Here is a 14,000-nt window from a genome sequence, read left to right as displayed (position 1 = left end):
AGATGATAACATGGAATGGCGATCAATACTGTGTATTGATCCTACACTAACACTGACATGAGTAACAGTCACAGGTTTGTTCGCTGCAAAAGAAGACGTGGCGGAGATAGTGTTTGAATTGAGCATACCCTGTGCAGTATAGATAAAGGAAAGACCAGTGCCCCAGATGACACAAATGGTGAAAAAAGAGACAAAATACATGCAGGAAGATTTAGAAAAGGTTCCAGAGAATTTATGGACAAATGGACCCCATGATGTGGGAATACTGAAGGGGGCGGAAGCAGTGCACATTAAGATCAAGAAAGGAGCAATGCTGCTGCGGGTGAAGCAATACCCTCTTTCACCAGAAGCCGGTGAAGGCATATATGAGACACTGCGTGTCTTATGGCAGCAAGGTAGCATACAGGAATCTACATCACCATGCAATACAGTGATCTCTTTGATCAAAAATCTAAGGGCGTAGCTTTTTCATACAGGATCCCTGCCCCCTTTACCACATCATCGAAGCTGAATTTCCGTTAGTTCCAAATCCAGTTACAATTTTCTGCAACATCCCAGCAGAGGCACGCTACTTCACAGTAGTGGATTTCAAGAACGCTTTCTTCTCCCTTGCCCTGCATCCAGACTCCAGGTATCTCACCGCGTTCACATATCACAGGACTAGATTTGAACATACAAGAATGCCCCAGGGGTAATGTGAGGGACCCAGTATATTCAACAGAGTGATACACATGGATTTAATTAATTCAGCTGAAGGTCTATTCCGAATAAAGATTTTATAATGAATGACTTATGGATGTGAGCAATTTTCAAGTAGCAAGTACAGTGATACAATATGTGGATGGCCTTTTGGTGTGTAGCATGCCAGAAGATGAGTGCAAGGAGGACACAGTGACACTACTAATGTTGCTAGCTGAGAAGGGGTACAAAGCGGATAAATAAAAATTGCAGTATTGTCAAACAGAAGTGATTTATTTGGGGCAGATAGTATCAGCAGTACATAAAACACCCCGACCTAAGAAGTGAAAGAAATGCCAAGGTTCTTAGGTTTATGCAATTACTGGACAGCATGGGTTTTTAATTACTCTGCATACACCAGGCCTCTCCTTCAGGACCTAAAGGAATCACAGGAAAAGAAAAGCAATATAGATTGGAAAGCTGAGATGAATGAACATTTTGACGAGCTCAAAAATGAGTTGGCACACGCACCAGTATTGGCTAAACCCAATTACAAAGAAAAGTTTCATTTGTTTTCTCACTCAGACTGTAAAATAATGACAGCCATTCTGTCACAAAAGAAGGGACAGGGACATAAATGATCACATTGGGTCACTAGACCCATGTTACGCTCACCTGGTATCCACGGGGGCGCCACATGATACTGGGTGGAGGTGTAAGCGATATCCCGGACCCTTCCCTGCTTGGTTATGTGCCAGACATTGGGTAGCGCCTATAATAGGAGAATGGAGGGTTAAGATACTGCTTCTGTGATGGCTGGACTCCGACCTCCCTCTGGTCCAAATCCCCTCCCTTGAGGTTATTGCTCACCTTAGGTTTTTGTGCGTTGAACTCTCTGTCCTGCGTCTCTGTGCAGGGGCGCGTGGTTGGTGCGGGCGCTCCATGGACCTAGTTGCTTCACTGGTCCGTGTGCCCTTATGTTGGGTCCAGACTGGCTGTGACTCTGACTCTGCTTGCTGAGTTATAATGTCTTTTCCGTCTTTATTCTGTCTCTTTCTTTCCCTCTGTTTTCTCAGTCTTCTCGGCGTCTTGCTCCACTATGCTGTTCCCGAACAATGTCTCTTTTTGTTTTCACTGGGATGGTTGCGATCTCGGAGTTGCTGCGCCGATGGTGAAGACCATGGTGAGTTATTGATGCGCGGAGCGCTGTGCTGTTTATTGGCGTTAACTGCTAACCTGTGTTCTCTTCCCTTCTTTGTACAGGTTGCAGTGATGTCCCGGAGTGAAGAGCGATCGAAGCGCTGCTTGCCCAGGTAAGTGCTTTGTTAATGCTGACCTTGTTCCTTCTCTCTTGCAGGTTGTGGTGAAACCCGTAGATGGGCGAGGTAAGAGAAGCGCAGGGTGCTGCTAGGACTCACTGCTTGCCCAGGTAAGAATTATTATTAATGCTGTCCTTGTTTGTTTACCTTTGCAGGTTGCGGCGAACTCCAGAGATGGGCGAGGTAAGCAAAGCGCAGGATGGATTCAAGACCGGTTACTTCACAGGTAAGTGTTCTTGCTCGCTAATGCTGTTCTTGTTCTTCCAGGTTATTAATGGAACCCAGATATAGGGCTTCAGGATCGGGCTGCTGGAAAAGCAAATGAGCAGGAGCTGGACACGGTGAAAGTTACACTGCAGGAGTGCAGAATAACACAAAGCGTGTTCTGCTGTTTGGGTGTGGTTTAAATAGCCCAGGTAAAGTAGTTCCAGGCCAAGGAGTTCCAGGCCCAGCCACACACAAAACACTAGACCGCATGAAGAACTGAGCTGTGTAATAGGCCTCCATGTTCGATTAAGTTCTAAAACTGGTATTGCTTTATTTGCCAGGACTGACTCCATGTATGTTTCTGATGGAGTTTTAAGGCCCTTGGGGCCAGTGTGAAGGGCTTTAGCCCCACTGCTGCCAGGGGGCTGTTATACCTGAGGGGGTCAGGAGCATGGATCGTGACAGCACTCCCCCCTAAAGCCCCTCTCAAGGTATTTTCTCCGTCTGGCCCTGGTTTGGTCGGATGGTTCCGATGAAATCGTCTTACCAGGCGTGGTGCATGGACATGCTCGCTAGGCTCCCATGTCCCGTCCTGAGGGCCATATCCCTTCCAGTCCACTAAGTAATATAACTTGGACCTGGTGAGCTTAGAATCTAGGATGTCCTTGACTTCAAATTCGGGTTCTCCGTTAACCAGTACCGGATTTGGTGGTGTTTTGACCCGAGTTCCAATCTGAACAGGTTTTAAGAGTGACACGTGGAATACGGGATGGATCGGCATATTTGGTGGTAAAGCTAGTTTTACTGCCACAGGATTTATAATAGCCTTGATCGTATAGGGCTGTAGATATCTTGGACAAAATGTTCAAGTTCCTCTTATGGGCACATGCCGAGACGCCAACCAGACTTCATCTCTGACTTGGTACTCTGGGGCTTTTCTTCAGTGTTGATCAGAGAATATTTTCTGTCTTTCTTTGGCTTGGATCAAGTGATCTGCTGCATTTTTGAAGGCTTGAGTGATGGTCGTATGTAAAGTCTTCTCCACGGGCATTTCCAAGGCCATGGGGGTATCTAATTCAGAAGTACGTGGGTGCATTCCATATACAGTATATAATGGACTCTGTCCGGTACTGGTGAGTAGCGAGTTGTAGAAGGCATATTCGACTACCCACAGCACATCCTTCCAGCTTTCTTCCACTTGATGTAACATGCACCGTAGGTATTGCTCTAGTGTCTGATTCGTCAGCTCCGTTTAGCCATCAGTTTGGGGATGGTGACTAGTGGACAGACGAATATCGATTTGGGCAATTGCACAACTCTTCCTCCAGAAGTTAGACATGAACTTACTCCCTCGGTCAGAAATCAGGACGGAGAGGAAATTATGTAATCATACAAATTGCTCTAAAAACACTTTTGCTAGACTGGATGCGTTTGGTAGACCCTTAAACGGAATGGAATGGGCCATTTTAGAGAATAGGTCAACAACCATTAGGATAGTGTTGAACCCTTGACAGGGAGGCAGATCTGTGATGAAATCGAGGGAGAGTGTGTGCTAAAGTGCAGGAGGAATTTCCAGGGCCCGCAGGTCTTTGTTTCTGGGATTTATTTTGTGCACAAATGCCACATGACAGGATAAAATGCATAATGTCCTTTTGCAAGGTCGGCAACCAATAATTTTTTTCACCTTGGCTAGGGTCTTGTCAATTCCTGGATGTCCTTCTATCAGGGGGTCGTGATAACTAGAAATGACCTGTTCTTATAGTGCCTTATTCGGTAGATATAAACGCCCTCTGAAATACGGGAGTTGGTTCTTTGTTGTGTAATGTTCACCTTGAGTGGTCCAGTCTTGTAGAGCCACGGTATTCATTATGAGCCGAATTTCCTTTTGGAGTTCATCCAGAGATAACATTGTTGTAAGACCTAGTAGTTTGTCACCTGGAATAATGGCCACTGGGTATGGGTTGAATATGCGTTCTCATCAATACCCATGCGGGATAGGGCGTCGGCTTTTTCGTTCTGGACTCCAGGTTAGTACGTGATTATGTAATCATATTCTGCGAAGAATAAAGCCCATGGGAGTTGACGGGATGATTGAGCCTTTGCCGTCTTGAGGTATTGTAGGTTGCGATGGTCAGTGATTACTGTGATGGTATGTCTCGTGCCTAGGTGGTAATGCCGCCAAGCCTTAAAGGCTGCCTTTGGGAAAGAACAGCCCCCATTGCCATGCTGTAGGCATCTGTTTCCACTACATATGTGTGCAAGCAAATAGACCAATATACAAAGGGGGATTATGTCTCACGCAACATCAACAATAATAATATATAAACAATAGACTTCTACTGGTCAATAAGAGGGTGGACCAGGTCAGGAAAACCTAAACACTAATATATATTCAAATTGTATTGATATGATACACATAATATAAAAAAGTAACCAAATGTTCATTCCATAATTCATCTGAACATCGGGCGATGTTAAAAACTTTCTGATTTCATATTACACCGGTAAAAAACAGCATCACAAACAAGAAAAACATATATTTTTTGAATTTTTATGTACACAAAAGCTATTTAGTAGATACCAAAGTATTATATTAGAGGAAAAACACTACCCTTGTTTATTCTATTTTCCATATGGGGCTTTGGTATAATTCTCTGAGGTATCTGGTAAAGTACAAACCAAGTGCAAAAAATGCTAAAAGTCAACAGTGCTGGCCCTCCAGAATTGATACATTCTGAACCTCCTCACTGCTATGAAGGCAGCGGTCTGTGCGAAGCTAGGGAGTAGCTGCTGTGCCCTAGTGCCCGGTGCAGACACATCCAATGGAACAGTAAGTGAGGCAATTAATGAAATAAAGATACTCCATGAGGAGATGACAAATGAAGCTAGTGGAGTGCAATCGAACAGTTGGTTGGACATCCTTTTTGCCTGGGTACCTGCTTGGCTCTCAGGAGTATTTATAGTAACTGAACCTGTGCTGGTCCTCATGCTTGTCACCTTCTGCATTGGCAAAAGTACTTTGAGACTCCATACTAACAAAGTGAGAGGAAAATGTATGATGTCCTTGAATGTTGACTGGGTAAATGATAAAAATCTGCCCGCTAACAAACTAATACAGGGTGAGAACATTGATAATGAAACAGACATAGTCAAAATACCCCCAAGAGATATAGAAAACTATGATGCTTTTCGGATTGCATGCAATAAGGATGATCATGGTTGTTTCGCTGACAGAGGGGTCATTGGAAGACTGGGAAGAAGATGGAGGTGACATGAGTAACATAACAAGAGTGTGGATCCCTAAAAATAGAGCAGCATAGCTGAGACTGGGAGGATAAAAAGAGTTAGTGATTGAGGGGTCAATAAAAGGGTGGAATAATGTGGTAAAAATCCAAGTTCAGCGTGGGAAAAAGGCGAAAACATATGACCTGCGGGAGTAGCCACCTGATATGGGGGGGCTTCATTGATAGCCACATTATTCTCTTTTATGAACTAGGCTGGAGAATGCCCTAAATGATTGTGTTTTTATAGGGATAGGCTACAGGTATAGAGATAGGCTACAGGTATAGAGATAGGCTACAGGTATAGAGATAGGCTACAGGTAAGTATACGTTGAATAACTTTAGACCAAGGCACTGTAAACAGGCCTCAAAGCATGCTTTTGATTAGAAACAAATTCACATTTGACTAACCGGTTCAGTAGCTGCAGAAGCTGGCAGCACATTGCAAATTACATGTTCCCAGGATCATTCAATAAGAAATGAACAGTTTCTGATACTTTTGAGGTCAGGGAGCGATGCTCATGGATGCCGGGGAAAGGCAGTGAACACAACATTATTTAGTAATTCAGCAAATTAGTTTATGAAACAGGTCTACTGATGGTTTCAAAGTGTCCCAGGGCGGTTTCAAATTGCCCCTTGGCACATGTGAGCCTGGGAAGAGGTTTGAAAAGTGCTTAAGATGCAACATTAAAATGGTAGCTTGTCAGTGGTTCAAGGCTCCTCCAGTGTCATGATCACCTAAATTCCCATGAGAAACAGATGGAGATGACCAGCAGCAGATGAATACAGATCTGCTGGTCCTCTCAAATGTCTCAATGTACTGGCAGTGTTGATGTGGGAATTGTGGGTTGGACTGTGGCATCACAAAATAGGTCGAGGGTGGTGTGGTAAGGTTTCCAGGGCCCAATTATTGCGGGGTAATGTATGTCTCTCCATAGGGGAATGACGATGCTCTTCCAATTAACTTCGCATGGAGGACTAACCTAATGTTGCAATGTGTATTGATGCTAATCAGTTTGTACTATTATAAAAGCTCTTGCTTTAAGGGCGTATTTCGACAGTGCTATTCATACAGAACTGTTCCGCCGTCTGTGTGTATTTTGCTTTCCCAGCTATGCCTGGGCCCAGAACAAATTGCGTTACTTCTTGCCTGAGGTACAGTCCTTTTTCGGATTACTTTTGTAGTTTTTATTGGTGAGGTCTGAGGCAACCCACATTACACCTATCTACACAGACATCCTTAGAGAGTAATATTATAAATGTTGTTATTCAGATTAATGTGTGTGTCCTGATCAATTTCAATATTCAGTTCACTAAAGAGTTTGATGGGCAGCTCAAGCCTGGGGAATAGTGAGATATATGTCAAAGACATATTTTCTGAATCAAACTTGTCTCATAGATATGCAAATTCCCAAGCAGTGGCGACTTGCAATATCTCTGATAGTTGGCATAAAACATACTACCAATCATGCTTTATTTTACCCACACAGTCACATGTGTAGGTGGCTGAAGGATTCATTCTGCCACACTGACATTTATCTGCCCCCCAGAGAGACATTCTACACATTATCTCACTGGCATTGTGATTTCAGCTACTGATAAGCACGCCCTTTCTTATGGACACAAAGAAATGACTTGTCTTTTGGAAACTAACTGGATATGTATCAATTGACCAAGTTATAGCTGAGAGCAGTGGCAAGCAGTTAGTCACTGGTGGACACATACAGTTTATACATCATTGGGACCGCACCACTGAACCGATCCCCACCGTGCTGATGTGTAGTTGGTGGAGGCGGAATCCCTGTCCATCCGCTGCGCGGGTGACAGTAGGAAAACTCTGTTTTCATGTATTTATGTATGTGATGTCATGGTTTTATGCGGTTGGAATCCCTATGTGGCCACTCCTCGCGAGTGGGGTGAGTGGCATTAGTTAAACTCTTTAGTACGTTTACTCTTTAGTGGGTGGTCCTGTTATATTTTTTATGTAAGTAACGTTATGATTTTATGCAGGAGGACTCCCTGTCCCCCTCTTGTACTCGAGTGCACCGAGTGGTACTGGGAAGACTCTGGGGGGTAATTCATGGATTATCTGCGCCGAAAAAAACGGGGATTCGTGCGCCATTCTGCCCGCAAATCCCTGTTTAACAAATGGGGATTTGCGGGCAGAATGGCGCACAAATCCTGTTTTTTTCAGCGCAAATCATCCATGAATTACCTGTGTTGTGGGTGCATCGCAGAGAAACCTGTTGTATATGGTTATGGATTTATAGAGGGCTATTTCAGTCCAAAGGTTATGACAGCATTTTATAAAGAACAAACTTTAGCCAGTCTTGGGCACCTATCCTTACAGTCAACACTGGAGCTCAATGGATGAGGATCCTGGGAGAGTGGGGAGGGAGGGAGAGAATACAGAATCAGGGAAACATAAAAGAGGGCACATATTGCAGAGTTCTTTACTATGTAGATGAGAAGAGTCCATGAGATGCCCACATTGTCTGTACTCAGACAGTATGCCGCTTTCTGCTACCTTTGTTGGAGTATGTGGGGCAAGCTATCTTCCTTTGAAGGAGATTCGATGACTGCACTCACCCTTGTCCACTCCCAGAAGTCTCTCAAATAATAATAATAAAAATAATGTAGCATTTATATAGCTCTACGAACCCTCAGATATTTGAGCGCTGCTTATTATTACCCACGAGGCGTGGTGCTCATTTATCGACCTCGGGAGGATGAAAGGCTGAGTTTGGCACTGCTCTACTCGCTGTGCTATCGGACCGGCTAAAGAAGGGGTGATGTGTCAACATGCACACAAAAAACACCTGCATAAGAAGAACCTGTGTCTGTGCTGGCTTGTCCCAGAACTACACTAGTGGAGGGGTGTAGTGTGCTACTCAGTCCTCTACCATGGGGCATCCAGGCTAGTCCATGTCTGACTCCTCCAATCGCTCCTTCCCTTGATGAGAGCTAATGTACACCACCAGCTCAGTGGCTCCCGCGCACAGTCCTGAGTGGGATCATGTACTGAGCCATCCGGAATGCCTTAGTTTTAGTGTGGCCTGCACCCATGCAAATCAGACAATCTCTTTCATTGACTGACAGTGAAATAGTGCACTGTGTCAAGTCATTCCTAGTCGGGCTGTATATGGTTTTCCAATACCCAAGTATGTTTTAGTTACAATGAAAGCACGATAGTATGACATTGTTCTACTGATTGACGGAGACAGGCGTCCAAGCAGTGCAGGGAAATACGTTTCTAGTAGTGATGTTTCTGCAACTACCTCCGTGTGTCCTCTCGTTTCTTTATTGAATGCTAAACTGACATGCTTGGGTGCCGATCATCTCTGGGTTATCATCCAACAAATAACCAATAATACTCATCTTACAAAATAGACTGACCAAGAGGAGGAAAGAAATCAACACAATTCCAAGGACATTCAAAGCCACCCTAATGCTCCCTGATAGATGTATTATCTTTAAACCACACGGACATTGGAAATGATAACAGCTTGCTTTTGGCATCTGTGGTGGCATGACCAATCTATGAAGGAAGCCCAATCTCACATTGATGGACAGCTGGAAAGAAGAATATATGCACCACATCAAACAAAACCTGCAAGTGCAGGGGTAAGTAATACACGAATCTAATAACAACACAGGGGGCTTGCACACAACATGCAATTAACTGCAACACAACACTCCACTAAAACAACGAATTCAGTGTTTCTCAACTGCCACTCTGCACCTGCTCACACACACGAAGTCAATTAACTCATTACCACACATTCCCTAGATATACTCTTCCTTACTAAAACATGGCTCAATACCCACCACACACCTATTATCCCTGACATGCTTCCCCACACTGACTAATCCGCCACAGAGACCACTCCCACAAACAAGGTGGTGGCATTGCAATCATATAAAAAGAGTCACTCAAACATAGCAATCCCACACAACAAACAACACACATCTACTCTCTCTCTCACTTATACCCCTGCATCACACCCACACCCCAACGTTATCCACCGATTAACACACAAACCCAACTTTCACACTGACTGGACTGACTTCACAACTATCAACCACTGCTCCCCCTGCATCAATATCTATTTTGGTGACTTCAACCTTAGTAGTTCCCATTCAGACAGCAACCCAATACTAAAGAGTATCCTCACTCCACTCACCTCTTATTACCTCACAAAACACATCACCTACCCTGTGCACAGCTGGGAAAACCCTGTACCTTTTGATTTTCAGCAAAAACCATGTCTCCATGGAAATTCGAATCTGGTCGTCATGGTCTGACCACTTTTCTAGCCCCTTCACACTCAGTATACCCTACAAGATCCCCCACACCTTCCACACACCCACCTCACTCTCCAGCCAGACAATGCAAACACATTAGACACACAGCCTTAGCACCATTTTTACCACCATCCTCCTACCCAAACACCATCATCACACAGGCACTCAACCTCAAATCACACAAAACGTGCAGCCACCACCATAAACCATGGTTCAACAGCTCCCTCCTCTCTATCTAGCAGGAAGCCAGATGCCTAGAAAAAGCCTGAAAAAATAAGCCATTCCCGCCACTAAAACACCACTCAAACTCTACCGCAACAAATACAAAACAGGCATATGCAATGCCAAATCCATCTATTACTTCCAAGAACTACAATCTGTTCCCAGTGGTACAAAGAAAATGTTCAACATTGTGCAATACCTCGCCAAAACACCATCCCCACCTTCCACACCCGCATCAACTGCAATATGACTACTTCAACTACTTTAACTCCAAAACACACAACATCAGGCAGTCCCTCCCCTATGTTCTCCCATTCCCACCACCCGCTTCCAAACATTCCAACACATGGGAGCCCTTCCACCTCATTGACACAGGCAACCTCATCACCCTTACTACCAAAACAAAACCTGCACACTTCCTGGATGATGTGTGCCCACCTCAAGTCACATCCAATTGCATCACCACTCTAGCTCCCTACTGGCTCAATATCAACTCCTTTTTCTCACATGGTGCTTTCCCCTGTGCTCTCAAAACTGGACAAATCTCACCCCTCCTCAAATAAACATCTCTTGTCCCTACAATCCCCTGAGAATTACTGACCAGTCACCATTCTGCCATACCTCTTCAGAATCATGGAATGTTTTCTCACTATCAAACTGCAACAACACATCACCACAAACAGACTTCTGGCTTTGGACCTCGACACCGCACTGAGACTGCTACACCTTACATCCTCAATAACCTCCACAACATAACTGACAAAGGACACACAGCACAACTCTTACTCCTCAAACTCTCTGGAGCCCTCAACGCCATCACCCACACTATTCTACTCAACATCCTATCCCACAGGGTGAAACTCTCAGGCACTGTCCTAGACTGGTTCACCTTCTTCCTTACTGACGGAACACGCTTACTCTCTATACCCACTTTTCAATCTGACCCCACAACGGTCATTTACAAAGTCCCACAAGGATCCTGCCTCTCTCCACTGCTCTTCAATGTATATGTTGAACCCCTTGGACAGACCCTTAGCAAACACAACATCCATTGCCACCAGTACGCAGATGACACAACAATATTACAAATATAGTCTCACACCCCTCACAACTCCACATCCTCAAAAGCTGTCTCTCCACCATCATCACTTGAATGGCCACCCCCTCCTCAAACTCAACCCTTCCAAAACATAATTCCTCCTCATCAGTCCCCACCCCTGACACAAACCCAAACTCACCTCCTGTATAAAGGAACTCACTACTGAAAACCTGTCAAATCCCCTGGATTCATCATTGACCCCCACCTTGCATTCACACACCATTTAGCTACTGCACCAAAACAATCAATCTACAACTACACCTCCTACAAAAGATCAGACACATCCTTCCGCCTAGTGACCTCCACATCACAGTCGAAACACTGTCTCTCTCCAAGCGGGACTGTGGCAATGCTTCCTCACTGGACTCCCCCAAGCAGCACCTTTGCCCCCCTGCAAGCCATACAAAATGCACCAGCTAGACTCAACCTCTACCTACCCAAACATTCACACATCATCCCACCTCTTGCCGTGCTCCACTGGCTCACGGTAGCCAAAAGAATTGCCTTGAAAGGACTCTATATTGTTTACAGAGTCATCTACCACAAAACCCCATCTTACCTTCATAACAAACCCAAACCCATTACCCATACAAACATCAGACAAGCAAGCCAGCATCTCCTATGCATTCAACTCTGCAAACTAAAATGCACACAAAAGCAGCATTTATCCACTTTGTATCCAGGCCATGGAACATCCCACCTCTTCATATTTGCACTGCACCCTCCAATAACGCTTCCAGAAAGAGTCTTAAAACATACCTTTTTGCCCCACACATAACCCTGCCACTCCATCTACCCCTCCTACCACTTGTCTGTCCTAATCTATCTTATCCTGAAAATATTTGTAACTTCTGTTTCAACGTCCACATTTTTAAGCTTTGAACCTTGTAAGGCGCTCTGAGACCCTCAGGATAGGGCCAACACCAAACAATATATTCTAATAAAAATAGTAAAAAATACAAAAGGTCTATCAAAGCTTAGGCATGATGGAGCACAGTCCCCCACTTACGTATTCTTCTGGTGGTTATGTCATCCGTGGCAATGGGTGCAAATTCCAGACTCAACAGTTTGTGCTTTCTCGCTGCTCTTTGATTGAAGGCCTTGACAATGGAGGCACTCAACAAATCATTTAAGAAGATGAGGACATAGTGATTGTTTGAATAGGAAAATTCAGATGTCACTATTGTAACTGCTTCACCAAGGTTGTTACTAGGAAAAAAAAACATAAAACAATCAATAAGTGGACACACCCATATTTTTTAACATTTTATTTGATATGATTGAAAGTGAATCAACCTTTCAAAGAACACAACAAATAAAATCAAGCACATCCATTACAACACAAGTTCAAACATGCTAAACCGAATGTATGCAGATCATCAGTTACAATACATCAATAAGATCCTCCCTCAAATTCTTATATTCAAATCTTTCAAAAAATTCAAATTAGCTAAAATCTTTTTTTTTTTTTTTTTTTTTTATTGCAATTTACAGTTTTTTTTTTTTTTTCAAACTTTTATTACAATGTTTTTTCCTAAAAGAGGTCTCGTCTCTTTGTGTTGTTAAATTTGTCCTTGTCATCAGTTGTCTTGCAACGTCAAAGCAAGGATAACGAAAAACATTTGTCTGATCATGCGGTCATTAAGTTTGAAGATGGCATAACCGAGCAGTCCCCATTAAGGTCTCTTATCGGCTTCTCTAGTGAAGGTATCACACTGTCCAGCATATTTATGGCTCCACAGATTAAATGGACTGAGTTCCCACTCAGGATTCGTGTCCATAGATCTTCTTGGTTTTGCGTTAAAGGAGCAAACTGACCTATATGTAGGGATCTAATTTCCTTAAGTGATTGACATTCTATTAGTAAATGCTTTACTGTTTCAGTTTCAAGTCCACAGAGCCTGCATGAATCATCTTTGGTATTTTCCATGTGTCTCATACACAGCATATACCGTGTTTTGTATATGTTGGTTCGTAGCCGGAAAAATCGGTCTCTATGGAAACGCGATGGAAATTGGCAAAGGTATTTTGGTGGATTATCTAATTTGTTGGTTGTCGGCCCCAGATCCATTGCAGTTGTCAACCCATGGTATTTGTCTAAGTTTTGTGTCCATAACCACTGTCTCAGTTTTTTTCTTGCAATTTGTGGCCATTTTAATAGCGTCTCCATTGTGACATTTGCCGACTGCATATATATTTGAGTTCTTTGGGACCATTCTTTCAACAGATTTCTTTGATTTGTTTCCCTATGCTGAACAAATATTTTATATGCAGGTTCCACATTGTCGAGTTCCATCTTTCTTAACAGCGCCATGGATTTCCAGATGACTATGCCATGCAACGGTTCCACTGCAAGTTCGTGTCGAATTATTATCATTGAAAGGTAGTTTGGTAGTTGTAGCACACGTCGCCAAAAGATACCTTCCAATTTTGACCAGAGCTTTGAGTCGATGTTCCAGCCTGCCTCCGCACCAAACGTGATAGCTGGGATCACCTTTTGGAGATAAAATGTGCGAACTGGCGCAAACGTAAATTTTCCATATAACCTATGTATTCTTGCTCCTTGAAGTGCCAATGTGCGCATTCGCTTATCAAGTTCATTGACCCAGTTTCGTTCTCTAATTGAAGTATTTATTAAGATTCCTAAATAGCGAATCACATTGACTTCGTCTATTGGATCCTTGTTAATGTACCATTTAAATTTCTTATTTCTTGCTCCCTCTGTGTGAACAAGTTTCATGATCTTCGTCTTTTTTACATTGATCTTGAGGGCATTTGCTTCCATGTATTCTTCCAGGGCACTTAGAAGACGCTGTAGTCCGATTGGTGTTATATCAACTAGCACCAAATCATCAGCGTAGATCAGACAGCGTATTTGATGTCCATTTA

General features: G+C 43.6%; 1 protein-coding gene across 4 annotated transcripts in view; it reads right to left on the bottom strand.

The window, feature by feature from the left end:
- Window positions 1-14,000, bottom strand: part of LOC138491152 (uncharacterized) — a 648,478-nt gene that overhangs the window by 226,025 nt on the left and 408,453 nt on the right. For all 4 annotated transcript variants that reach the window (XM_069617509.1, XM_069617512.1, XM_069617510.1 and 1 more), the window contains one exon: window positions 12,121-12,320. In XM_069617509.1, the coding sequence (XP_069473610.1) occupies window positions 12,121-12,320 (200 nt within the window). The remainder of the gene's footprint in view (window positions 1-12,120; window positions 12,321-14,000) is intronic.

This window comes from Ambystoma mexicanum, chromosome 10 (genome assembly GCF_040938575.1).
Source record: "Ambystoma mexicanum isolate Mex_15411 chromosome 10, UKY_AmexF1_1, whole genome shotgun sequence".
NCBI lineage: Eukaryota > Metazoa > Chordata > Amphibia > Caudata > Ambystomatidae > Ambystoma > Ambystoma mexicanum.
This window is presented reverse-complemented; position numbering and strand designations above follow the sequence as displayed.